The sequence below is a fragment of the Heterocephalus glaber genome, unplaced genomic scaffold (genome assembly GCF_053883595.1).
Source record: "Heterocephalus glaber isolate CG9 unplaced genomic scaffold, H.glaber_assembly_v1.0 deba00001111, whole genome shotgun sequence".
Lineage (NCBI taxonomy): Eukaryota > Metazoa > Chordata > Mammalia > Rodentia > Bathyergidae > Heterocephalus > Heterocephalus glaber.
The window spans coordinates 486,607-510,989 of record NW_028258194.1 but is presented as its reverse complement, the minus strand read 5'-3'; the positions used below and the strand labels follow the sequence as shown (position 1 = coordinate 510,989).

General features: G+C 44.3%; 1 protein-coding gene across 4 annotated transcripts in view; it reads left to right on the top strand.

The window, feature by feature from the left end:
• The window catches only part of Herc2 (HECT and RLD domain containing E3 ubiquitin protein ligase 2), a 184,582-nt gene that overhangs the window by 87,045 nt on the left and 73,154 nt on the right, over window positions 1-24,383 (top strand). For 3 of the 4 annotated variants that reach the window (XM_004872187.4, XM_004872188.4, XM_004872186.4), the window contains exons 38-53: window positions 510-692; window positions 3,354-3,535; window positions 4,012-4,159; window positions 4,234-4,430; window positions 5,091-5,321; window positions 6,670-6,808; window positions 8,124-8,267; window positions 12,360-12,502; window positions 13,630-13,897; window positions 13,986-14,122; window positions 14,751-14,849; window positions 17,046-17,214; window positions 17,313-17,438; window positions 19,018-19,126; window positions 19,246-19,385; window positions 23,548-23,738. In XM_004872187.4, the coding sequence (XP_004872244.2) occupies window positions 510-692; window positions 3,354-3,535; window positions 4,012-4,159; window positions 4,234-4,430; window positions 5,091-5,321; window positions 6,670-6,808; window positions 8,124-8,267; window positions 12,360-12,502; window positions 13,630-13,897; window positions 13,986-14,122; window positions 14,751-14,849; window positions 17,046-17,214; window positions 17,313-17,438; window positions 19,018-19,126; window positions 19,246-19,385; window positions 23,548-23,738 (2,606 nt within the window). The remainder of the gene's footprint in view (window positions 1-509; window positions 693-3,353; window positions 3,536-4,011; window positions 4,160-4,233; window positions 4,431-5,090; window positions 5,322-6,669; window positions 6,809-8,123; window positions 8,268-12,359; window positions 12,503-13,629; window positions 13,898-13,985; window positions 14,123-14,750; window positions 14,850-17,045; window positions 17,215-17,312; window positions 17,439-19,017; window positions 19,127-19,245; window positions 19,386-23,547; window positions 23,739-24,383) is intronic. The other variant, XM_087210102.1, reaches the window with a different exon arrangement.

Here is a 24,383-nt window from a genome sequence, read left to right as displayed (position 1 = left end):
AAGAAACAAAGCCTTGGAATCGTTCCTGGGCTTCTGAGGTATGGGGTTAGGTTGTTTTGTTTTTTTTTTTTGGTTAGGTTGTTTTTTTAAAAATTGTATTTTCGAAGTCTCATTTTCTTTGAGCCAGTTGGGAAGAGCAATGGCCAGGGCAGCTGGGCGCAGCGGTGTGTGCTTGCAATGCCGCCTCCTTGGGAGGGCCACTGGCGTCAGGGGCTTTGGACCTCTCTGCACCACACAGGGAGCTCTGCTGTCTTAAAATGGAAATGGTCAGGGCAGACGTTTAGTGCCTCCTTAGATCTGTCTTTTATACTTAAGACCTTCCCTTTCCAAAGTGAAAAAGAAGGATGCAGAATCTGTGCATTCCACCTGATTTTGCTGTGAACCTAAAACTACTGATAAAAAGTCTTTAAAAATAAAAGAATGTGATATTAAATCCCTTAAATTATGTGCAGAACCACCTTCCAATTTTATTTGGGTGTAGAGTTTCTTATTTTAATTGTCTTTTTCAGAAGCCGAACAAATTGAGAAGAACATTCACCCCACGGCAATGATGCTGACTAGCACTGTTAACTTGCTGCAGACTCTGTGTCTCTCCGTGGGAGTTCACGCTGAGATCATGCAGAGCGAGGCCACCAAGACTCTGTGTGGACTGCTGCGAATGTTAGTGGAAAGCGGAACAACGGACAAGACATGTATGAATGAATCATTGTGGGCCCAGAGTGTCACTAGCAGGGGGCTGTGAAGTTGTCAAGTTCGTGTGTATGTGGGCAAGGTGGATGTGCGTGTGAGCGCCTGCATTTGGTTGCTGTGGCTGCTGTCACAGTCCTGTGAGGCAGGTGGCAGACACAGCAGGGAATCTCAGCAGGGCTGGTTCCCTGTGGCCCTAGGGCTCTCTGCTAGTGTTTGGTGGCTTGCTGGTGACCTTTGGCATTCCTCGGCCTGCAGTGCCTCTCTCTGATCTCTGATTTCATGCTCACGGGATGTCTACTCTGTTTAGATTCACTTGTTTTTTGGCAGTACTGTGGATTGAACTCGGCCTTTGGACTACACTACATCCTGAGCCCTTCAGAAAAGACTTTGCAAAATGTATTATTATTTTAAATTTTGAGAAGGGTCTTGCTAACTCACTAAGTTGCTCAGGCTGGGCATGAACTTGGGACCCTCCTGCCTCAGTCTTGCAGAGTGCTGGGAGTGCAGGCGTGCGCCACTGTGCCCAGCTCACGTTTCCATTTATTAAGAATGCCAGTTAACCTCATCCAAGCTGATTACAGCTGCAGTAACCCTGTTTCCAAGCAAGGTCACCTTCCTACAGTATAAGGGCCAGTGCTTCACCATAGGGACTTTGCAGGGACTGTTCCGTCTGTAACACTGGGTTCAGATAACACATTTATTCTCAGAATTCTGGACGCCGTAAGTCTCAAGGCAAGTTGCCAGCAGGGCTGCGCTCTTCTCATAGGCTACAGGGCAGGGTCTTCCCCGGAGCTTCTGGTGGCCCCAGGCTTCTTTGGCGATGGCTGCTTCACTGCAGTCTCCGCTTCTGTCTTCACATGGCCTCCTCCTCTGGGTCTGTCTGTGTCCTTTCCTGTCTTAGAGAAATCATTTGCTGGATTTTTGGTTCATTCTACTCCAGCATGATGTCATCTCAATTCTTAATTATACCTGGAGATCCAAATATGGTCGTACCCTTTAAGGTTCAGAATGAATGTCAGTTTTGGGAGGTACACATTTTAATCTGTTAAGTATGTGAGTGCTTTCCCATGTAAGTATGTGGGGTATGAATTGGAGAAATGGGGTGCGTGTGTGTGTATCTGAAAGTGTGTGTGAGAGAGTGGTTGGGTGTATCTGGTGGAAAGTGAGCATCTGTAAGTGTGAGCATATGTGTTTCAAAGTATGGTTGTGTGAACATGTGTGTTAATGCATGGGAGTGGTGTGTGCTTAGATGTCAGTGTGTTATGAGTGTGAGAGAATGTTGATGATTGGTGGGTGAGAGTTTGGAGTAGGAAGTAGAATGTTTGAGTCTGTCAGCAATTATGTGGGTATACATGTGAGTACATGTATGTGAGTGGGTGTATGTGAGTGTCCATACCTGCATCTGCATCTGCATCTGGGTGTGCGTAAGAGGCTATGTCGGTCCACGTGTTAGATTACAGTGTGTGTGGGTACTCCAGGCCTATGGTGGTGTGGCAGTTGTGTGATTATGAGTATGTGACAGTTGTTTGAGAGAGAGAGGGTATGAGATTTGAGTATGCAGGAGCGAGTGAAGGTGTACTGCTGAGTGTGTGGATGTGAGGCCAAGCATGAAGGAATGAGCGTATGTTGGGGTATATCGTGTATATAGGTGAGAGTGTTCTTGTGAATATGAGTGTGTCATTGTGAAAACATAAGTGATTAATGTCTGCTCCAGTGTGAAAGTGTGTGAGAGGATGTCAGCATTTTGAGTGTGTCACTGAACAAGGAGGAGGCTGTGGTAGTACAGTTGTGAGAATGAAGTGAGAAAGTGACCTCTTATGGGGGGTTTGAGTGTAGATAGATGCGTGTGACAGTGGGTGTGAGTTCGTCTGAATAGTTGTGTAAGTATGTGTGAGCTTTTGGTGGCTATGTGTGACTGGGAGAGAGGGAATGTGAGGGCCCTGAGTGTGTGTTGGTAACCATGTGAGTTGGTCTGGGTGAGTGTGCCGAGGGAGTGTCAGTGTGTGTGTGTGTGTGTGTGTGTGTGTGTGTGTCTTGTGCTGGAGGAGAGCCTGGAGCGTGAAGCTGGCTGGGCAGTGGGGAAGGCAGGCTGCTCCCGTGTGGCAGGGCCCTGGGGCAGCTCTACTTGGGGGCACACCTCGCAGCGTGGGGAGGAGTGGAAAGGGCACGCAGCCTGAGTGGACATTAGTGAGCCAGGTCCGATGTGGTCCTGTTCCTGCAGCATCACTGTGTAAACCTGACCAAACCCTCACACCTGCTGAGTTAGTGCAGACTTCTCAAACTTGCCCTGGGAATTCACAGTGCAGACTAAACATACTGAGATCACGGGGATATTTAAAACACGTGAGATTTAAAAACTAAAGTAGGTGCATGTCACCAATTAATGCTATTAGAATTTAGGTCATTTTGTTATTTCCTAGAGACCATAAGTAAATGAGAGGCACTGATGTAGTTTCGAGTTACTACGTGTACTTTAAAGGCTTAGAGATGCTGTGAATTGTTTCTTGAGGTAGCCTAAAAGCCATCTCCCACTCCTTGCGCACTGCATATGCCCCACTGTGATAAATTTGTGAAGTAGCTTAGTGTCAATTAAAAATAAGGATTGTGCTCACAGTACTGTTTTTAGAGGCTTGGTGCCAACCATGTGTGTCTTTTCCCGGCAGCTTCTCCTAGCAGGCTGGTGTGCAGGGGGCAGCACCGGAGCTGGTGCACGCTGGGCTTTGTGCGGAGCATTGCTCTCACCCCGCAGGTGTGCGGGGCCCTCAGCTCCCCGCGGTGGATCGGGCTGCTCATGAAGGTCGTGGAAGGGCACACGCCCTCCACTGCCACATCACTGCAGAGACAGGTAACGTGCTGCCAGGCAAGCCCGGCCCGCTCCGCCCCTGCACAGGAGTGCTCCCGGGGCTCACATGGGGCCTTCTTCGGTAGCGAGGGCAGGAAACAGCAGAAGTAACATGAAGTGGCTCTTCTGCAGAGAAGCAGTTGAAGGTCTTGATTGCTTGTAGCTGTATAAGTTACCAACCAGTCCACTTGCCTTTCTGCTAAGGGATTAAATTCTACATATATTCTCTTCTGCCTCACCAGAGTGGTAGTGTAATAGTTTTCAGAAGAATTAAGTTAAAAGAACTGTTTTTAAATTAAATGTATGCATTTATAATGTAGTTTTAAAAATGATGATCCTTATCATTAATTGATTAAATAAGTATTAGTTTCACATGATTAATTGTGTTATAGCACTAGAAGTAAAAAGAAAAATCTGTAAACCCATAATCTATCAGATAGTGACTTTTGTTAAAGCATGTCGCTTAATTCTCTGACCAGATTTTAGCTGTGCACTTACTGCAAGCAGTCCTTCCATCGTGGGACAAGACGGAGAGGGCGAGGGACATGAAGTGCCTTGTGGAGAAGCTGTTTGGCTTCTTGGGCAGCTTGCTCACTACTTGCTCTTCTGATATCCCATTGCTCAGAGGTGGGTGGCTTTCCTCTCCCTGTGGCTCCCGGTGCAGGACAGTGTGCATGTGACTTCTCTCTGCTTGTCCTCAGAGTCCACGCTGCGGAGGCGGAGGGCCCGCCCGCAGGCCTCTCTGACTGCCACACACAGCAGCACGCTGGCCGAGGAGGTGGTGGCGCTGCTGCGCACCCTGCACTCTCTGACCCAGTGGAATGGGCTTATCAACAAGTACATCAACTCCCAGCTCCGTTCCATTTCCCACAGCTCTGTGGGAAAGCTGTCGGAAGGGGTACGTTCCACGGTTTCAGATGAACTTGGTCATTCTTGTTTTGGTGGTGGTGGTGGTACTGGGGATTGAACCCAGGGCCTTTGCCCTTGCACTGAGCTATGTCCCCAGACCTTTTTTGAAATTTTGAGATGGTCTCACTTAAGTTGCTAAGTTGCCCAGTTTGGGCTCCAACTTGGAATCCTCCTGCCTCAGTCTCCCAGGGTGCTGGGATTGCAGGTGTGCATCACCGCACTCAGCAATCTTGGTCCCTCTCCCCTCCTGTGCCGGGGACTGAACTCAGGACCTTGCGCTTGCGAGGCAGGCACAGTGCCACTGAGCTACATCCCTAGCCCCAAGCTCGGTTAATATTTGTGGCATGTGAATTTTACTTTTAAATTATCTATCTAAACACTGTGTATTTTATTTAAAGACATATGCACAATATTTTAATGGAAATAATTATTGAAGAAATTAATATGAAAATTAGTTCAGAAGCCTGCCATGCTTGCACATCTCCGTCATCCTAGCTAATGGGCCTGGGAGTCCAGGGTCGGTGTGGGCAACACAGTGAGACTTCATCTCCCAAAGAAATAGCAAAAATTGCGTTGCGTTGTGAATTAATTTGTGGGAGGGAGGCTCTGGACGTCCCTTGTTAAGCTTGCCGTTTGCCGTCCACACCAGGCCCAGTTGGAGGACTACTCTCCCGTGCCCGAGAACCCTGAAGTGGGGGGCCTCATGGCAGTCCTGGCGGTGATCGGGGGCATCGATGGCCGCCTGCGCCTTGGAGGTCAGGTCGTGCACGATGAGTTTGGAGAGGGCACCGTGACCCGCATCACCCCGAGGGGCAGGATCACTGTGCAGTTCTCTGACCTGCGGATGTGCCGTGTTTGCCCGTTGAATCAGCTGAGACCAGTAGGTGAACTGAGCAGTACCACTTGCTGCCAGAGCTGCCTTCTCACGTGAGACCCTGCGGAGCTGGGCTCTGTGTCGCCTTCAGGAGCACAGGCCCCTTCCTGCCTGTGCGGGCTGTGCTCCCGGTCTCACAGGGAAGGCAGAGCAGTGGCTCACCTGTCGCCTTTTAGCCCCAGGACATCAGTGCTCTATAAGCCACTTTTAATTATGTTTAAATGAATTTATTAAATTCATGTTCTATTAAGAACTCAGTTTAAAAACCTTAAAATGATTCTCATAAGGAATAGTCTTTTTCACGTAGATAATGCTTGCTAATTAACCATGTTGGTGACAAGACTTTCTTAGCAGCTGCTGTGAGTTAGGAGCGCACAGGGAAAGTGAGCAATTTACATTATTTTGACGTGACCCAGAGGTGGTTTCACTGTATCTTTATATAAAATACTGTTTTGGCTTATTTTTTTTTTAATTTTTGCTTTTTAAAGGAAAAATGACTGCAATTTTATTCAGGCACATTGAATTTATAAAAATTCATTTTTTTTTTTTGTTACCGGGGATCGAACTTGGGACCTTGTGCTTACCAGGCAGGGGGCGGAACCACTGAACTAAATCCCCAGCCCTATATTATTCTTTTTTAAAAAGGAAAAGCATACAGAAAAAGTTACAACCTCCAAATGAACAAACAGTAAATTTTAAGAAGGAAAACAAAAGAATCGTCTTTGATCACCATGGAAAGGACTTTTTGCTGTAGAAACTTAGAGGGAAGAAAGTATGTAATTATTTATCCTTTCCTGTATAAATTGGCAAATCTCAGATCTCTCTAAGTAGCTGTATTTGGCTAAGTAAAGCTCTTTTTTTGTTCCAAACTTTTTGTTTTTTTTGGTACCAGGGATTGAACTTGGGCCCTTGCACTTGCGAGGCAGGCAGCAGAACCACTGAGCTAAATCTCCAGCCCTAAAGCTCTTCTTTTTTAAAAAAAATTTTATTTTATTTTACCCCGCTCCCCCAGCCCCCTCCCCTCCCTCTGTACAAAAGCTTTGTTTCCATTTTTTAAAATTATTATTATAGGAATATATGTTACAGAGTATTTGAAATGTATAGAGCATACCTAAGAAGACAGAAACTGCCATGCTGATGTAATTATCATAATTATCGGTGCCCCAGTAGTAAAGGAAAGGGTGATATAGATCACATTTTTATAGATATGCCTTTATCTTGTATTAGTATGGTGTTGTAAAATTTGCTCTCAGGTTGAAATGACTAGGTCATTGTGATGTTTCTGAGGTAAGACTCGGACGCTTTCACTTGTTGATCTCCTGGCCACACCTGACGGTTTCTGTGCCTTCTCTAGCTCCCTGCAATGGCTTTCAGTGTGACCAACCTGCCCTTCACAGAGCCCATGCTGTCTGTCTGGGCTCAGTTGGTGAACCTTGCTGGAAGCAAACTGGAAAAGCACAAGATCAAGAAATCACCTAAGCAGGCCTTTGCAGGTCAGTGTGTGGTGCTTCTTGGTGGGAGAGCTGCAGCCTTAGCCTAGCACTGCCTGGATGGTGTGTGCTTCCTGCTGAGATCCTGGGTCCCGTGGGCTCACGGTGTGTTGGCTGAGTTGGACCGTGTCCTGTGTGTGGTGTCAGCCTTTGACTCTGTGTCCGGAGCCAGTCTCAAGGGCCTCGTCACTCACCCCTTTCCTCAGGGCCAGTGTTTGTGCTGAGCAGGTGTCTGTTCCTTGCTCTGTGTTTACTCTCCAGAGCCTGATCTGTGGCTTGGTCATGCACTGCCTGTTCAGTGCCGGCTCTGTGGGACCTTCATATCCGTTCTGCCTTCCCTTGTGTGCACAGTGGGAGAAATGAGACTGTGTCTGTTCTTACTTAAACTCTTCTTCCTTTGGGTCTAGAATACTGCTCCTATGATTTTCCTTTTCCTTGCACCTCAGTATTCTTTTTTCAATGGTTTTTTTTTTTGGTGCCTGGGATCGAACTCAGGACCGTGCACCTGCGAGGCAGGCGGCGGCACCACTGAGCTAAATCCCTGGCTTCCCTGTTTATTCTTTACACTCTGGACATCCTTGTGGTTTTACCATAACTTCTGACTCATTCTGCTCATTGGAGTTTCCTCCCCTAACCTCTTCCTGCTGGTGCACCATTTTTATAACAACCCACAACACTGTATCTTCAGTTTGCAGACCTGACTGCAGGGCCCATGCATGTGATTGTAGCATGTCCAGAATTCGGTCCACCTTCTCCAGTAACCTCCCTTTTCGGTCATGCTGAACAAACCTGCCTGCCCACCTGTTGGTCAGGCTCAGGCCCAGGGCCCCGACTGCTCCCTCACCCTGCGTTCCCCTGCTGTCTCTGAGATCTCTGCCTCACCTCGCTCAGGCCTGCACATTCTGTGGCTCCCTTGGTCTGCTCTCAGCTGGCCATGCCTGACTGCACATCGCCAGATCAGAGAGGCTTCATCAGTTAAAAGGCTGGCTGAATCTGATGAAAGTTTCTCCGAGGAAATCTTACCAGAAAGCATGAAAGTATTCTGTTAGTAATATAGTCATCTAGTTGAAATTGTAGCCATTTGAGGAGCAGTTGACCCTGCTAATCGTAGCTGTAACCTGGTTCTAATCCTCACTGCAGCTTGTTGAAGTAGGTGCTTGGAGAGCAGGGCAGGGGGAAGGCCAGGGAGTGGAAGATGTCTACCCAGGTCCGTTTCCAGAGCAGGACGTGGCTTAGCTCTCCACTCAGAGGTAGCACAGCTGGTGAGGAGGAGTCCAAGGAGGCTGTGTGGTTCTTACTGAGTTCTTTCATTCCTTAGGACAAGTAGACTTGCATCTACTGCGGAGCCAGCAGTTGAAGCTGTATATACTGAAAGCAGGGCGGGCACTGCTTTCCCACCAGGATAAACTGAGGCAGATCTTGTCTCAGCCAGCTGTTCAGGAGACTGGAACTGTTCATACAGGTATCTTTTTATTTTTATTTTTTTTTCAAGAGTAGGAAAAATTTATTGAGAGAAAGAAAGCTTCTGCCTAAGAGAGACAGAAGGGGGACTGGAAAGTGGGTTGCCCATGAGCCCCACGGTTCAAATATGTTTTATACAGCAAAGCCATGTGGTGAGGTGGGTACAAAGTGGGGCAAAACTAAAGACCCATGGAAATTTACAAGGTGGGCATGAGGGGACAAAACCATGACCAACCAATAGGATTACAAGTACAGTCACCCAGGTGATATTGATTAAATGGGGGTCAAATGGGGGAGCGAGTCACTAGGAAGCGTACAAGGATTTTCAGTAGGGGTGGGGGTCAGGGATATTTCCTGGAGAGGCTGGGTTAGGACCTGGGCCCCCCACCCAGGTGACTGATACCTGTTTAGAATGTCAGTCACTGGTGTTCATCCTACGTGGGTGGGGTAGTTTCTCTCCTTCTACAGTGCTGGCCTTCAGTGAATGTGTCTTAATTGTCCTCGGTGTTGGCTCCTCCTGGAATGGCCCTGTCTGACTGCCTACAGGATACCTAATTAACTTACCTGTCTTCAGTATTCCCCCCTCTGAAGAAGGACCCCTAACTGGTGTGTGGGGGCACAGGGCGAGGACTGTCCTGGCTGCTTCCAGCTGAAGAGGGTCATATTTGTCATCAGCAGTTAATTACTCTACAGAGGGTCTGTCTAAAGGCCCTCCATAGGTGCCAGGGATTGTCATCGTGGTAGCCGTACAGCTTTGAGTCTGGAATAGCCAAAGAAACAGTTAAGAATACAGGGGCCAAATTACAAGGTCAGCAGGATTGCTATGAATATGGCCAAGAAGGGTCGCCCCTGGGAGGAACTAGCAATAGCCTCCCACAAAGAGGATAAGGAGAAGGTCCAGGAGACTTCAAAATCCAACATAGAAGTCGTATTGTATAGTTTAGCCATCATGAGCTGTTTACAAGGTCGATCTGGTGGATCTCAATAAAAGAAGTCTAGCACATGGGTCATTGGTCCCATTTGTGTGATTGCTTGGAGCTTGGCAGCCTCTAGGCAAGAATAAACAAAACTTAAGAAATTAGAGCACGCATAATCTACGCATGAGCACCCTGGAATGGAAGGGCAGGGTGGGGAGAAGGCCACACTTAGAAACTGAAGTAGTGATTGTAACCTGCCGGCTCTTAGATTCTTTTATTGATAAGAGGTTATCTATAAGTCTGATATTTTGTCATAAGTCTCTCTAGTTTCAACTGTAAGAAGAGACAATTTGAAGAACAAATTTCACTACAAAATATAAAACTCTAGCTGAGCTCTTACAGATTTTACCATAGATTGTTTTCTAGTGATCCATAATCATGGTCAGCTACTGGTAGAGCTGGAAACTGCCAGAAGGGGTCAGTGACTGGAGCCCCTTTTAATATCTAGCTTTATTACTATGGCATTGTTTTATACCTCTTTTGGTTATTCTTTTCTGCTGGGTGTTTAAGACCAAGTTAAAGTGAGACCTGTGTCAATCAGTATGAACCTCTTGCTGTCTATCAAGGTCAGTTAAGTCTCCTCAGGCGTTACTGTGGAACCATGGATAGAGCCTCTCAGCTCCTCAATCTGCCAGCCGTCAGGATGGGTCACGGCCTTGCTTGACCATGTTACTTTCAGTGAAAGCACGGGAGATCTTTCCCTCTTGGTGACCCTCCTTTGACACAGGGTACCTTTGTCCTCTGGTGCCCAGCAGTCTCCCTACTCATTCAGGTATCTTTTTAAAGAAAGTACCTACTGATTTGCAAGAGAGATCAGTAACCTGACCCCTGCTCTCAACGGCTGTGAATGCAGTTGTCTCCTCAAGGGGACGGTGCTTCTCTTTTGTTCTTTTGAAATGGTCTCCCTGGGTATTTTGGACTGGCCTTGAAGTTTGATGTACTTTGAGCCACTTATCCTGAGGGGATTTGTTACATGAAAAGCCATAAAGATGGCATGTTTATCAGTCCCCGTCATAGCTTCTTTTTTCGTATTGCTTTTATATCGAAGAAGTGGAGACAACAGGATCTCATTGTTATGTAGTGTGTCCATGCGGTGGCGTACCATGGTGCCATTTGAAATGAAGACACATGTGCTATGGTTAGTGCTATGGAAACAGGAAAACAGTGAGTGAGTAAACAACGAAAGCTGCATTGCTATGTCTGTGTATTTATAGACATACCATAGGTTCAGCTCTTTAGCAAAATACTGACGTTAACGTTTGAATGCTGGAACTTAGGTTGATTTTCTTTTCTTTGTATTTTTCTATATTGAGTTTTCTAGAATGAGCTTGTATCATTTTTCATAGAAATAAATTTTTTGATGATTGATCATAATGTCTTAAAACAGTAATGAATGACATTTTGCTAAGCATTAAGGGGAGATAGTGGTTGATTGTGATCGTCACGGTAGGGTTGCGGTGGCAAAAGAGAATGCGGCAGATGGCTCTGTCACTGTGTGAGGCCTGTGTGCTGTGAGATGTGAACGCAGTTCCCTAGGCATCGCAGCGGCAGGAGCAGGTGGCCTTTCAAGGGTGTGGCAGACAGATGCTGGGTGACAAGGAGTCACCATGGAGGAGTCACAGGGAGCACAAATAAAGACAGTGCGCCTTTGGAGAATATGCAGCAACTCTGCTTTGCTTCAGCTCAGGCTTTATTGAATGGTGGGGCTGGAGCTGGAGAGGTTAGCTGGCTGCCTTTAGAGCAGGTGAAGCTTGAGGCTGGCTTGGATAGGTGGGGTGGGAGACTGTGTGACAGGTGTTGATAGCAGGGCTGATTAAAGTACTAATGAGGCATGGTAATATTGGAAATCCAAGACAGGGGAAGGGAGAATTGTGCTTGTGTCAGGTGACAAGGTGCTCGCCAAGGGGAGGCATGAAAAGTGGAAAGAAGCTTCGGTAGAAACTGTAATGGAGCAGCCTGATAGGTAGTAACTGGAAAACCAGCAAAAAGGCAAAGATGCTGACGTTTTAATCTTGAGTTATGGAAAGAGGAGTAAGTAAGACATGTTTAAAAGAAATTAGGAAGTCCAGTGGAATGTGGAGTGTTTGGGCTTGCTTATTTCTGAGTCTTAAAAGGAGAAAGTATTGTGAAAATATTTTTAAGCCTACTGAGTATGAGAGAAATTGATCGGAAATGAAAGATTGATTCAGTAGTAGAGAGGTTAAGAACTTTGAAGATACTGATCACTGCAGAGATGAGGGAGCAGGAATCTGTGATAGCCCGATGGCCTGTGAGCAGTAATGGCACAGCTGAGTCAGGGTTATCGACTGTGCCTTGGGCAGAGCATGGGCTCCTGATGGAGTATCTACAGCAGGGATGCACAGATGACAGCAACACCTGCTTTTGTGAATGAATTGTACAAGAACACAGCCCAGCCATGGTTTATACTTCGTCTCTGGCTGCCTTTGCTCTGTAGTGGCAGAGAGGAGTAGTTATGACAGAGACCACGTAGCCCATAATCCTGAGGTATTTACTGTCTGCTTCTTAAAGAAGACTTCCAGTCCCTCTGGTCTAAATGGTTAGTTGAAGCTGTTAGCAAACAGAACCTTCAAATGCAAAAAAAGCACTGTGAATCCTGTGCATTTGTCCACAGGGCTGTGGATGTCAGTGGGACTGTGGTGAGCAGAATCTGAAAGGCCTCATGTGAGGCCACTCACCAGTCACCCTGACCATTGACACACTGGGAGTCGGTGTTATGTGGGGACCTGGACAGGCTTTAGCGGGAGAAGGCAGAGCTAGAAATACCCGTACGGGATGTGACTGTAACAGGAGTGCCTGGCACCATTAGCAAACATGAAGGATGAGGTAGAAGAATTGGACTGAGGGCAGGAATCTGGGAAATAACTTTTGTTGGCTCTAAGAGACAGATGAACAAATGAAGGACAGAGGTCAGAACGCAGGGAATGGAAAATCCTGTAGAGCCTAGTTTTTGTTTGATATCTGAGCCTGAAGATTTTGATTATCTACTACCTAGTAAAACAATAATTAGACCTGGTTTAAAATGCTCATTGCATTCTCTTTAATAATGAGGTGTTGCCATTGGAAATTGAAGGTACATACTCTGTTTCTAAATTCAGATGATGGAGCAGCTGCATCCCCTGACCTTGGGGACATGTCTCCAGAGGGGCCACAGCCCCCTATGATTCTCCTACAGCAGTTACTGGCTGCAGCCACCCAGCCATCTCCTGTGAAGGCCATATTTGATAAACAGGAGCTTGAGGTACACTCACATAACCTTGATGATAACCCAATGTATTAAATTGTGAATGACTTTTCTCCTAGATGTGTATTTCCTTAAAAATATATTCTGAGTTTTAAGTGATATGCCAGATAATAATTATGACTAGTTCACCTTCAGCTATTCTTGTGCGTAGTTAGCAGAAGTTAATACTGTAGTAGATAAAGAAGTCTAAAGTTAACATTATTTTGGACATGTGTAAATTATCTGAATAAATAACTGGGTGCAGCATGAGTTAAATACTCACACATGCAAAGGGGGATCTTTTCCCAGGAAGTGTTGTTGTAGAAAGGGACCCACTAGGTCAAGCCATATTGCACCTGTCATTTGTTCCCGAAGCCTTGCTTGGCCATGCTCTGTTGCTGCAGGCCCTCGGCCCTACCTGTGCAGCAGAGCATCTGAAGGTAGCAGTGAGGCTGTACAGTGTGGGCTACAGGAAATTCCCGAGTTCATGATTCCCTCCCTCCCTTCTTCCCTCCTTCTCTGCCCCCCGCCCCCCATTTGCAGTACGTAATGATTACTTTCATCCTGGGAAGTTGATACGTGTACATAAGACATCTTAATTTTTTTTACTTCTTCCCCTCTTCTCCCTCCTCCCTCCCAGAGTTCATAATTCTTATCAGCAGAGGGCTCTGTTTTGCTTCCCACATGGTGATTTTCCCTGTGAATTGGTGGTCCATGGAAGAGTCCTGTGTTCATTCTGGCCCATGTACAGAGGGAAACACTGGTGCTTCACGCTGGTCGGCAACACAGGGCCTGGTTATGGTGGGGCCTTTTCTCCCTGCCCCTTTGACTCACTCCATCCAGGCTTGGGGACGCTGTGACATTCTTAATGTACACTGGTACATACCTGGATAATTTACACTAGGCTCTGTGATAAAGGACTCAGGAGTTATTTGATCACCACATTTGTTACTTCACTAAACTAGGAAACTTTGTGTTAATGTTTTTGACATTTTATAATTCATTTAAAATATACCAGTGTAAATCTGGGCTTCCTGCACTTCTGTACTGCAGTTCTGAGTGGACATTGGTCATACATGTTTTGTGAGTGTGTAAGTTAGGTGAGGGCGCTGGTACCGACTTCCACACCCCTCTTGCCTGCCCAGGCTGCTGCTTTGGCTGTGTGTCAGTGCTTGGCTGTGGAGTCCACTCATCCTTTGAGCCCAGGCTTTGAAGACTGCAGCTCCAGTGAGGCCACCACGCCAGTCTCCATGCAGCACACCCGCCTGGCCAGGGTGAAGAGGCGCAAGCAGTCGCCTGTGCCTGCTCTGCCCGTTGTGGTGCAGCTCATGGAAATGGGCTTTCCTCGCAGGAACATCGAGTTTGCTCTGAAGTCACTCTCTGGTGCTTCCGGGAATGCATCTAGCTTGCCTGGTACCGTGCTTTCCTTTTTGGAGCTTGTTTGTGGTTCACATTTTAGCGCTGTCGGTCTTCATGGTGGCCTGTGTGTGTTTGCGTTTAGGTGTGGAGGCCTTGGTTGGATGGCTGCTAGACCACTCCGATGTGCAGATCACAGAGCTCTCAGACGCAGAGACAGCCTCTGATGAGTATTCAGACGAGGAGGTGGCGGAGAGTGTGGAGGGTGCAGCCTACTCTCTGGTCAGTCCCCGCACGTGCCCTGCCGTCTGGTGCTCTGAGCACTGTTTCCCCTTACCTCTGTCACTTAGGAGAGCCAGCTGTGCCTCCTGTGGGCTGTCCCTGAAGACTCGCCACGGTTCTGCTGGCACAGAACAAGGCTGCCTGTTTTGGTATTGAAGTGCGCATTGGGTTTTCTAGATTGTGATTTCTTTAAAAGAGACCCTTGTTCAAACATCTAATGGTGTTGTGTAGCCATGAGAAGTATTTCATTAAAAAGTCATGTTTTTTGATGACCCGCTTCTCACCAGAGTAAAGCGTTCCATAGGATTCATTTGGAAACCTTAAAACTTTTCTATACTTTCAGCTTTGGAGACTCATCTCTGCTTACTGTACTATTGGCTTTAGTATTTTTATTTATTTATTTATTTTTTGGTACTGGGGATTGAACTCGGGTCCTTGAGCTTGCAAGGCAGGCGGTGGAACCACTGAGCTAAATCCCCGGTCCTGGTTTTAGTATTTTTAAAATGATCACTTTTATAGGGAAGGCATTGCATTTATATTTTATAGATTTAACAGACTTCTTTTGCTTAAAGTAGGTTTTTCTGGTTCTCATTTTCTTCTTTTTTTAAAATGTGTTTATCTCTTGTAGTCTACTGGTGCTGTTGTGACAGAGAGCCAGACTTACAAAAAACGAGCGGATTTCTTAAGTAATGATGATTATGCTGTGTATGTAAGAGAGAACATTCAGGTGAGTTGTTGTCTTAGGCTGGAGCCTGCCTCATTTTTTTGTTCAGCAAATAACTTGAGCCTCTCCTATATGCTAAGCTGCAGTGGACAGAGGCCTCTGCCTCACATCGCCTGCTTTCCTTTGGCAGAAGACAGTCAGGTGTACTCCATAATCTCTGGCATCTGTTAGAGGGGAACACATACTGAAGAGGAGAAGGAGCCTACAGAGTAAAGGGACCAGAGTCAGGGGCTCTGTCAGGGTGGTCATTAGGCTGTGAGGATAGCTCAGGACCTCCAGGAGACAGCCAGGCATGCCACCCGCAGGTAGAGTAGTGGAGAGTGGGCAGGGGTCCAGAGCTAGAGAGCAAAGGTGGCCTGTCCATGGTGGAGTTGGTACAGAGATGATGTTTCTCTCTCATCCACTGAAATGTCATTGTGGCATTTCAGTTTTGTTTACATCGTTCTCATTGCCAGCTAACTTGAAGTGTTTTGTGTATTCCTTTATCTACCTTAAATCCTTTCTAATTCTTTTAGTATATTTGAGCAAACTTGAGAAGTACCTCATTTTGCCTGTAAATATGTCATATATCCTGATGAAGGGTTTTATTTTTAACATAGTGACATTCCTCTTAACCAACATTACCTAACAAAATGATTCCTTAATATCACCTCATATCCACTACTTGCTAATGTTTCCCTCGTTTTCTCAGAAAATGGCTCTTTATATTTAGGTGTTAAAATATAAACAAGATCATACACCTGTTTTTAGGTGGAGTGTCTCTTAAAACTTTTTAAAGCTAGAATAGTTTTCTCATGTCCTAACTCAGGCTACAGTATCAACACCATAGACTGAGTGGCTCCAACCACAGATGTTCCTTCGTCACAGTTCTGCAGGCTGGAAATCCAAGCCCAAGGTGGCTGCTTAGGAGTTCTCCGCTGGGGAACTTCTTTCTGGCCTATAGATGGTTGCCTTCTCACTGTATCCGCACAGAGAGTGGGCAAGGGGGAGTAGGAGCGAGCAGGGTAATGCTGGTGTCTTTTCCCATAAGGACACTTAATCCTTTGGGTTTTTTTATATCTCACCCTGCTTATCCTATTTAGCCTGAACTAGTTCCTTAATGGCCCTTTCTCCTAATATAGCTATATGGAGGGGCAGGGCTTCAACACATGACTTTGTGGAGAACATGCACATTCATTTCATAACACCCCCTTGACATCCTTTAGACCCTTCCATGTCATTTATTTATGGGTAAACCTGTGTTCTTGAAATGTCTTGCATTCCGGATTTGGTGGTGGCTCCCTTGTGGTGTTGGCTGACATCTTTCTTTGTCTGTGATGTTTAAGAGTGTTGGAAGGGGATTCAGGGTGAGCCTTAAGCAGGAAGCCTTCTTAGGTGCAGTGTGCTCTGTCTTGCCACGTGTTGACAGCACGCAGTGTGGGATAGGTTAGAGCTCGTCTTCCTGCTCTTTCCAAGAACAAGTTCTTCATTAGCTGTTAGTCTTGTAGCTCACTGGATACTCATTGGTGCATTGCCTAGGCCTCATCCTTGGGGGCTGCACAATAGTAACTTTCTAACTTTGTTGTTCTTTTCTAATTTATTAGCTCGGGTTCTTCTCTGTGGGGGAAAAAAACTTTTCTTGTCAGCTCTGGTTACTTTTCAGCAGTTTTTGCTTTGTTTTGTTTTGGTACTGGGGATTGAACTCAGGACCTTGTGCATGCCAGTCAGGCTGCGGCACTACTGAGCTAAATCTCTGGTCCTCTGGTTACTTTTCATAATAGTTTTTACAGGAAAGGCAGCATAAAGGGTTGATTCATTTTTTTCAAGGAGAACTTAGCAGTTTTCACAATGATGCCCTGGTGCCCCAGTGCTTACAAAGGTGACCAAGAAGCTTTAGTCTGCTGATTGTCACGATGATGAATGCATTTTCTTTAGGACTTGATGCATTGCAGCTGTGATTCCTTTTGACAGAGCAAGGTTTTGAGTGAGCCCAGTAACCTTTGATAGCTCCCCCTGTGGCACAAGTTGATCTAGGCTCATCTTGTATCTTTCATGCCCAGATGTAGAGCTAGCTAGTTTTTGGAAGAATCCTGGTTCCATTTAGTGTAGATAATACTTAGAACACATTCCAGGTGCTAAGCAAATCTTAGCAATTACTATTACTTAAAATTCTTCATTTCATTTGGATACACTGGACTGGACTTTTCATTTTAATTTTAGGTGGGAATGACGGTTAGATGCTGTCGAACATATGAAGAAGTATGTGAAGGCGATGTGGGCAAGGTCATCAAACTGGATAGAGATGGATTGCATGACCTCAATGTGCAGTGTGATTGGCAGCAGAAAGGGGGCACGTACTGGGTTAGGTATATTCACGTGGAACTTATAGGTGAGCATATTCTTTATTAAATATTTTGGGGTTTTTTTAGAGACAGAGTTTCCAGAAATAAATGCTAATTATAGTGTATTTATTGTTGAAATCTCTAGGCTATCCTCCACCAAGTTCTTCTTCTCACATCAAAATTGGTGATAAAGTACGGGTCAAAGCCTCTGTTACCACACCAAAATACAAGTGGGGATCTGTGACTCATCAAAGTGTGGGAATTGTGAAAGGTAATACTACCTAGGCAACAGCGTTTCAAATGTTAGTTTTTCTTTAACTCAGAGCTCCTCTTCCTCCCTAATTTAAAGGTAAAAAAGTACAAGTGTGAAGAAAGTGTTTTGTGGTTTGTCAGTGCTCGGTAGCCAAAGGCCACCAGTGCAGTATGTGTGCAACTGAACGAAGTCAGATCTTTTAGTTCATTGCAGTGTGGGAGGACATGGACCCAGGGATTGGCTGTCTCCATAAAGGATGTTAGCAAGGGCTCATGGTGATTGTGTTGAGTATTTGGGAGACAATTTGAGGAAGCTCGGGGAAGTGCAAAGATTGGGTATCTTAAAATTAAGATTGGTAGAAAAGTAGTCATTCATATTAGCCAGGATAAAGAAATGTGGTTATATTTGTGGGTTGGATTAGAGTTGAGTTTGGTCATACAAGATTAAGGAGGGCTTTGTTTTAGCCTCGATCCATCCATCACAGGATGGCCTTGTCTGATGTTGGGGTTCTGTTAATTTACCCTGTCATTTGTTCTATAGTGGACCACTATGTTAGACTACCTCCCAGCTGTTAGGAACTGTGCTTCTGTTTTTCACACTGAATAAAAATTTAGGACTGGATTTAAGACGTGGGAATGTGCCAAGTATGGGCCTTAGAACCGGAACACAAAAATTCTCCTCAGGTTCTATTTGATGTGGTCTAGAAATTCCCAAATATAAGACACACTCTGAAAGAAATGTCTGCTTTTTTGTTTGTTTGTTTTTGGTACTGGGGATGGAATTTGGGACCTTGTGCTTGTGAGGCAGGCAGCCGTACCACTGAGCTAAATCCCCGGCCTCAAGATACATTTGTTTTTAACAGCTGCATAAGAAATAGATATGCATATTGTTTATTTTATGGCTAAATGCTTTTTTTTTTTTTTTGGTACCGGGGATTGAACTTGGGACCCTGCACTTGCGAGGCAGGCAGCAGAACTGCTGAGCTAAATCCCCAGCCCACTAAATGCTTTTGATAGCACAACGGTAGTGCTTCTCAAGTGGATGGGGGACATTGTTAGAAATTCTTGTGTATGCAAAAACAAATGGCTTACTTGATATTTTACTTGTTAAAAATATTTTTCTTTGCTTAAGAGATTCTTCTTTCGAAAAGAATGTGGTTTCCAAGTCAGTATTTTGAGCAACACCTTGTTTTTAACAAAGAATAAGAGAAGTCTTAACGTTACTAACATGGTTTTTATTTCCCAATGTACCAAATGTACCAAGTGGAATTTTGTTACTTCAGGGTGGAAAATGATACATATATATAAAAGTTGAGAATACAGTATAATGAGCTTTCATGTGCCTGTTATGCAGCTTCAACAATGGCCAGCTCATAACCAAAGCTCCTTCATTCACCATCCCCGCTTTTGATTATTTTAAAGCTAGTTCATTTCATCCATAAGTACCTCAGCACATACCTTAAACCTCTAAGAGAGAAGTATTGTTTGTAAAATCCAAAGAACTCTGATGTAATGTTACGTGGCCAGGTGAGTTTCAGTTTTAACTGTGGGTTTACATTGGTGATGAAGACGCCTCAGGTGATTCTGTTCTGCCCCAGCTTTTAGCGCCAATGGAAAAGACATCATTGTTGACTTCCCCCAGCAGTCTCACTGGACCGGGCTGCTGTCAGAAATGGAGCTGGTGCCTAGTATACATCCTGGGGTTACGTGAGTTTTCATTTTTATGATTGCTACATTTGTTTTTGGGAAGAAGGGTTTTCTCTGAATTAAATTTAATCTCATCTTTTTTTAAAACAATCAACTCAATGACTGTTTTTTAAAAATAGGTGTGATGGCTGTCAAATGTTTCCTATCAATGGATCCAGATTCAAATGCAGAAACTGTGATGACTTTGATTTTTGTGAAACGTGTTTCAAGACTAAAAAACACAACACTAGGCATACATTTGGCAGAATAAATGAACCAGGTAGGACAGAATGGTTATCCACTAAATATGACTAGTGAGGTAATTACTGTGAACCCCAGTGTACTGGAATTTGTTCTGTTCTGTTTGTTAAGTATATGCTGAATACTACAGAGTGAGCACAGCTAGATGAAAGGGACAGTGCTGCCCACTGGTGCTAGCGGGGTTATTGTTTTAAATTAGAGGAATTGGAGTAACAGGATTTGTGTGTTTTGTTTATCCTTTCAGCTGTCAGTGGCTATTTGAGTTGCTTCTGCCTTTTGGCTGTTAGGAATAATGTTGCTCTTTGCATCAGTGTTCAGGTGTCTGTGTGAGTCCTTGTTTTCAAAACTGCTGGATATGTACGTAGGCGTGGACTTGCCAGGTCTTATGGTAGTTCTTTAATTTTTGAAGTTACTGCCAAAATGTTTTCAGTAGTGACTGTACTATTTTGTATTCCCACCAGCAATGCAAAAGGCTTCCAGTTTCTCTTCTTCCTCACCAATATTTGTAATTTTATAGGTTTTGATCATGGCCATCCTACAGTGGATGAGAAGTAGTATCTTGTGATTTTTTTTTTGTACCAGGGATTGAACTCGAGTCCTTGCGCTTGCGCAGTATCTTGTGATTTTGATGTGATTCTCCCTAATGATAAATGATGTTGAGCCTGTTTACATGTTCTTTTTTGGCCATTTGTATACCTTCTTGGAGGGGGGTAGTTTTTCAAATTCTTTGCCCATTTAAAAGTGCCTGATGTTGACTTGTAGGTATTTTCTGTATATTATGGATATTACACTCTTATCAGATATATATTTACAAATATTCTGTCTCATTCTGTGGGTTGTCATCTTAATCTTTTTTCCCCCCATGCACTAACTTCCATTTATTTTGCTAAATCTTTTCCCCATGGTGATTTAGTGGATTTTCAAGCCAGTATAAGTATTTTATAAATATTTGGCCATTTGGGTATACACCTGCACAATAGCTCATATCTTTCAGCAAGAAAAACACTGAAGAGTAAAGACCTGACACATTAAATAGGTACAATGAAAATCTGCTCCAGATATTTGTTTTTCTGAGGTAAATGCACCACATACCATCTTTAGGACACAGGAAGATTTTTTATTGTTAAGTAGGGCCTAGAACACTTAGCCACTCATTAGTGCCGAATGCAGAGCTACGCCAGGCTCATGCCATCAATCCACAGGGAACAGGTCCAGCAACTCAGGCCCCTTCCCCCTGGCCCTCACAGAGTGCGCTTCTCTGGCGGGGCAGGCTGGCGCATCAGTGAAGCCAGGTACCTTCCTCTGGCTTCCTTCGATTTCTCATCATTTCCTCGACACGTTTCAGGAAGCGTTCTCGACGCTCTGAGTGTGTGATATGCTCAGTGCCCGAATTAACCCTCTTGGCGGGTGTCTTGCCCTTCACTGGGTTGTTTGCCACAGTGCCAGCAGCACGCTCTGTAACACTGTAGACTTCCGGTGCTGCCGTGGTAGCATTTGTGTGGCCTTCCTCTTTAACAGCGCCCAAGCCCCACTGCCTACAGCACCACCCTTTTGTAGATTCCCATGTATGTGGCCAAAGGAACAGCCCATGTTTCCTGAACGGCCTAGAGAACATATTCTGGTTCCCTTCCTCTTTCTTGTGTTCGTCATTTTGGCAGATTTCTGGAAGTTGGCACTTCCGGCCAAAAGGTGTCATTTTACTCCTAACAGGGTCCTGTGGCACACAAAAGTTCTTCATTTTAATAAAGTCTAGTTTTTCTCCTTTTCTATTGCTTGTACATATGGTGTCTTGTTTTTGTTGTCAGTTTAACAGTTGTCACGAAGATTAGCTCCTGTGTTTCTAAGAATTTTGTAGTTCTTAAATTCAGCTCTTTGATGCTTTATTTTGAGTTAATTTTAAAATATGGTGTAACCTAGGCATCCAGCTTCTTCTTTGTCTTTTTTTTTTTGGTACCGGAGATCGAACTTGGGACCTTGCGCTTGCGAGGCAGGTGCTGGAACCACTGAGCTAAATGCCCGGCCCCTAGCTTTAAATTTTATTTTAAAGCGAGGCTTAAAGCTGGGCCCCGCAGTACTGATACATAGGTGTAATTTCATTGTCATTTGCTTCACAGTATTTTAAAAATTCTTTTGGAACGTTTTCCTGTGTTCATTGGCCTTTAGTTTTCAAACATGTAGTACCTTTTTATCATTGATTTTTGCATTGCATTCAGAAGAGGTACCAGTTGTCTGTGGCCATGTCATTCTGAACATGCTCAATCTCGTCAGAATAGGTACCAGTTGATCTGACATTTTTTGAAACTTGCATGTGGTCATATGATCCAGGATATGATTTGGATTTTATAAATATTGTGTGTATATATAAAGGAAAATTCCTGTGGTTCACTGAGGGTTTTTCGTTTTTTGCAGTACTGGGTTTTGAACCCAGGGCTTTGTGCATGCTAGGCAGGCTCTACCACAGCCCTTTTTATTTTACTTTCTGAGGACAGGGTCTCTCTGAGTTGTCTGGGCAAGCCTAGAACTTATGATTCTGCCTCAGTTTCCTGAGTATCTATGATTAAATGTACTGCTGTGCCTGGCTTTCATCCTACACAAGTTTTACCTAGGGATAGAGAAATATTTCTTCATATTTATCTCTATGGGAGTTGGCAGGCTTCTTAACCTAGTGGCTTGCTATCTTTTGTCAGTTTTGGAAATACTTTTGTCATTTAGTATTTTTTCACATATTGCATCTGCCCTATTCTCTCTTGTTTTGGGGGGCTGCCTTTTTTCCTTGTTTGGCTTTATTTCTATTCAACAAGTCTTTTATATTTTCTAAACTGTTGCCCCTCACTTCCTCATTCTGGATATTTTGTTACCTTTAGCGCCTCTCACATGCTAGGCAAGCACTCTACCACTGACCTACCCCCCATCCCTCCCTGTTCATTAAGTTCTTACCTTTAATTATTGCTTATATCAGTTATAGACTTTCTAGGTTTTTCTTTTCAGTTCTCTACTAAAATATTCTATGTCGTCTTGCTTTTTTGAACATCCTAAGCATAAAGTCCATGTCTTATAAATCCAATTTCTAGAGCCTTTGGGGCTATTTCTATTCATTTCTGCTAGTTTTTAGTTGTTTTTTCTTGTGTCTTATGTACCATTATGTTCTGGACATTGTATTTATAAAATCATTTCTTGAATTAAATTGAAGTTGATGTTCTCTTTCTCCAGAGATCTGGGAGGGAGGGTTGTTCTAGGCATTTGGGTTAAGTAGCTATCTGAGCTCGCTTTAGTCAACTTTGAGTGATTGAGATGATTTCACACTCACAGTCTGTTAAAAAAAAAACGATAAAAAGAAAAAAAAGAAAAGAAAAAGTTAAGCAAAGCCCCCAAACCTTTCCTAGCCCATCTTCTTTCTTATTTCCTACTGGGATCTCAAGCAGATTGTTTTCTGCAGACATCCCCACCCTCCGGAGCATCTCCGACTCCGCTTGCGTCGCCTTCCCCACCTGAGGCTGTTGGAGTGCAGTTGGTCCTTCGGGAGCTCTGAGTGGAAACTGACAGATACCATCAGGGTCTCCAATGGGTATCTGACCTGGGTGCCCGGGTGAGACACCTCCACTCATCTCCAGTGTTGTTTAGATTATGGCCATGTGCTTCTTTACCATCTCATTGATTCAGATACTTTCAAGATGATTTATTCATTTTGAATATTTTGTCTAGCTCTTCTAGTTGTCCTCAGTGAGAAAGACCAGTTTCTAAATTTGTCACTCCAGGATATGGAAGCATTTTACAAATTTGCTTTTTCATTCAGCATTTATGAAAGGATTCTTATTTTTTGTGGCATTAGGATTGAGCCCAGGCCCTTTGCATGCTAGGCAGGCAGTCTATCACTGAGCTACACCTCTAGACCCCAAAAACATTTTTGAGTAGAATATTTTTTGGAGGACTGATACTGAACTTTATCCACAATTTGTCAGCATCCTTTTGGTTTAGAAATATCCTACTCTACTATTGCCTGAGAGATTTATATTTTTATTAAAAAAATTTTTTTTTTACCTTAGAGATTTAAGTGGTGTAAATTATGACATTATGTGGACTTCTCATAAATCAGTGTAAAATGTAGTATTTTTGATTTCTTGGTCATGAGAGTTCTTCCCCACTTCAGCAGTGTTAATTCTCTTTTTGACCACATGCCACAGGACAGTCTGCAGTATTTTGTGGCCGTTCTGGGAAACAGCTAAAGCGTTGCCATAGCAGTCTGCCAGGAATGCTGCTGGACAGCTGGGCTCGCATGGTAAAGAGCCTGAACGTGTCATCTTCAGTGAACCAGGCTTCTCGTCTGATCGATGGCAGTGAGCCTTGCTGGCAGTCATCAGGGTCACAAGGAAAGGTAGTGTGAAATGGGCACCTGAGGAAGTACTTTTGTTTAGATTTTCAAAATGAACTTTGAACAACCTACCATTTTCTGATGGTACCCGTCAATACTCATTTTATATTTCACTTCATGAATTGTTTGCAAATTATAGGTAATATCCAGTTGTCACGAGATTTAAAAAAAAAGAGATTTTTTTAACTTTTTAAAGTATATTGGATTTTACTTAACTGATCAGTTGATGGAGGGTATAGCAGGGCTTTTGTTTTCCTTTCCCGAATCTCACACAGCCTTCTGGTGCTATCACTGCAGAGCTCTCACGACTGCCCTCCCAGGTGGTACACCTCAGGTGGCACACAGGGGAGGCTCAGAGAGAAGGCCATCTTCTCCACCCTTACCCTGGTGTTGTCTGTCATTGACTCTGCTTGGGATGGGAGGGCTGTCCATGCTGAGGAGTCCATGAATATGACATTTCTGGAGTTTAGAGTGAGACTTTCCTCTAACAAGTGATGATGGGGAGGATTATTCTGGTTTTGGCCAGGATAATACAAAATTTTCTCATGATACGTTTTATATTAAAGAACTGAAATAAATGCAAACTTCAGTGATATTATGGTAGCTAATATATAGCTTAATTTTGCTAACTGAGAATTTTCTTTTTTA